General features: G+C 42.4%; 1 protein-coding gene across 1 annotated transcript; it reads right to left on the bottom strand.

Annotated features, from left to right (window-relative positions):
• Positions 1–661: 661 nt before the first annotated feature.
• BBA_01778 (uncharacterized protein) lies at positions 662–1,167 on the bottom strand (the record flags this gene model as incomplete). Its single annotated transcript, XM_008596875.1, has 2 exons — positions 662–825; positions 1,011–1,167. The coding sequence occupies 2 exons, from the start codon at positions 1,165–1,167 to the stop codon at positions 662–664; spliced, it is 321 nt and encodes a 106-aa protein (XP_008595097.1).
• Between the last annotated feature and the right edge of the window lie 685 nt (positions 1,168–1,852).

The raw sequence follows: 1,852 nt of genomic DNA, 5'->3' as shown, positions 1-1,852 counted from the left end.
TGTATTTGTCTTCCTTTTCGTCTCTCTCTCTCTCTCTCTCTCTCTCTCTCTCTCTCTCTCTAGGAAAGAATAGTCTGCCAGCCAGTCAATAAGTAAGCGTGGCAGTCACGCCGGTGCTTCATCATGGTGTATCGTCCAGCAAATACAACACACTTCTCAACTGCCGTCGCCAAGATTTCCATTTCGACTGTGCAGAATTTTGTCGTTATCCGTACAGCTCGCAATTAAGACGGCAATCGCCTTGCGGGACGCCACGCCACCCCGCAAAGTGGCGCCCATAAGCTGCAATATTGGGCGACGACGACTGTCCTAGTATTGGTACTTATGGTGTACCGATCCGATGACAGCCCTTGGCGGATGCAACTCGATTAAGGTCACGCCTTTTCTTGATTCTTAGCTCGTCGTCGGCGCTCTCGTGATTTCGTCACTGCGATCTGGAAGCATCTGGCTGAAATTACCAATGGCAGGCTCATCACTCGATCGAGGTATAGCCAGAGACGCCAACTGCCAACTGCCAACTGCCAACTGCCAAGCTGCCAAGCTGCCTCCCTGTCATCTTTTATTGAATGATATGGCCGGTAGAGAAAAGTCTCGACTCAATCTCAATTATTCAGCCACTGCAGATTCAGGTTCGTCTTGTCCTTGGGATTTACGAGCTGCCCTAGGTTGACTGGATTGACATCTTTGACAATGACGAGGCCTTGAGCATGACAGTGGTCGATCTCGAGGGGAGCGCCACCACAGCCCACTTGATGCTGTCGTTGCCATCATAGTCAAGGCGGCGCGGGACTCGATGTGCTGTCTGGCTAGCACCGCTCGCGTATGCTACAACCTTTATCACAGCACGTTAGATACTATATAATGGCCCGGGTCTTGTGAAGAGGGCTGCAACACGTATTTCGGGCGTTATTCCGCGTTTGACAAGCTTATTTTCCGACACCTGCCAAAGGACGGCGTTGGGAGCTCTGTCCTTGGTAAGGCTCGAGTTCTTGGAGTTTTTGGCATCTCACTTGGGTGACGATAGTCCGTAGTCGCTATACGACGTATTTCGTGCCACCTCCTTGGTGCCGCTGAGCCGAGCCATGACCTCTGCCCAGCGGCGCCGCCGGAGGACTGGACGCTGGGCGCGACGCTGGTTCGCTTCTCTGTAGATGTGACATTCCACATTTCTACTTCTTAATTAGAGCACTATTTATTGAGATACAAGCGTTTAATCATGCCGTGATTCGGTGCCCTGTGACGCCCTGTGGCGGCGCCTATGTTGGTGTTGAGATAGGTAAAGCCCGGCAATCACATATGGCACCTCAGGGCGCTAATTAATACAGGGAATCACAGTGTCAGGCAGGCACCCACAGCGTACATACACCCACTGTAGGCACCCTTACCTTAGTGGACACCTACGGTGCACCATTGATACCAACTTTTACATTATTGTTTTTTAGTTTCGAATTTCTAAATTTATAATTCACACTATATTATACTACATCACACTAAAATATAGTATTTTTTAATACTTATTCCTCTATATATAAAGACTTAGTTAGCTATAAATATAAATAAATTAATAAAAAATTAAATAAACTTTATTTTTATATATTTTATAATTAATAAAATAATATAGTTATAAAGAAATAAATATTTAAAAATATTATATTTTTAGTATTTTATAATACCTTATAATAGTATTTACCTTAGTTAATATATAAGGTATTATATTATATTATATTATATTATATTATATTAAAATATAGTATATTTAAATATTACTTTTTTTACTAGTAATACTTTAATTTAATAAATATTTATATAAATTATTAAATAGTTTACTAATAGAGATTTTAATAATCTTTAT

This window comes from Beauveria bassiana (assembly GCF_000280675.1).
Source record: "Beauveria bassiana ARSEF 2860 unplaced genomic scaffold BBA_S00004, whole genome shotgun sequence".
Taxonomy (NCBI): domain Eukaryota; kingdom Fungi; phylum Ascomycota; class Sordariomycetes; order Hypocreales; family Cordycipitaceae; genus Beauveria; species Beauveria bassiana.
This window is presented reverse-complemented; position numbering and strand designations above follow the sequence as displayed.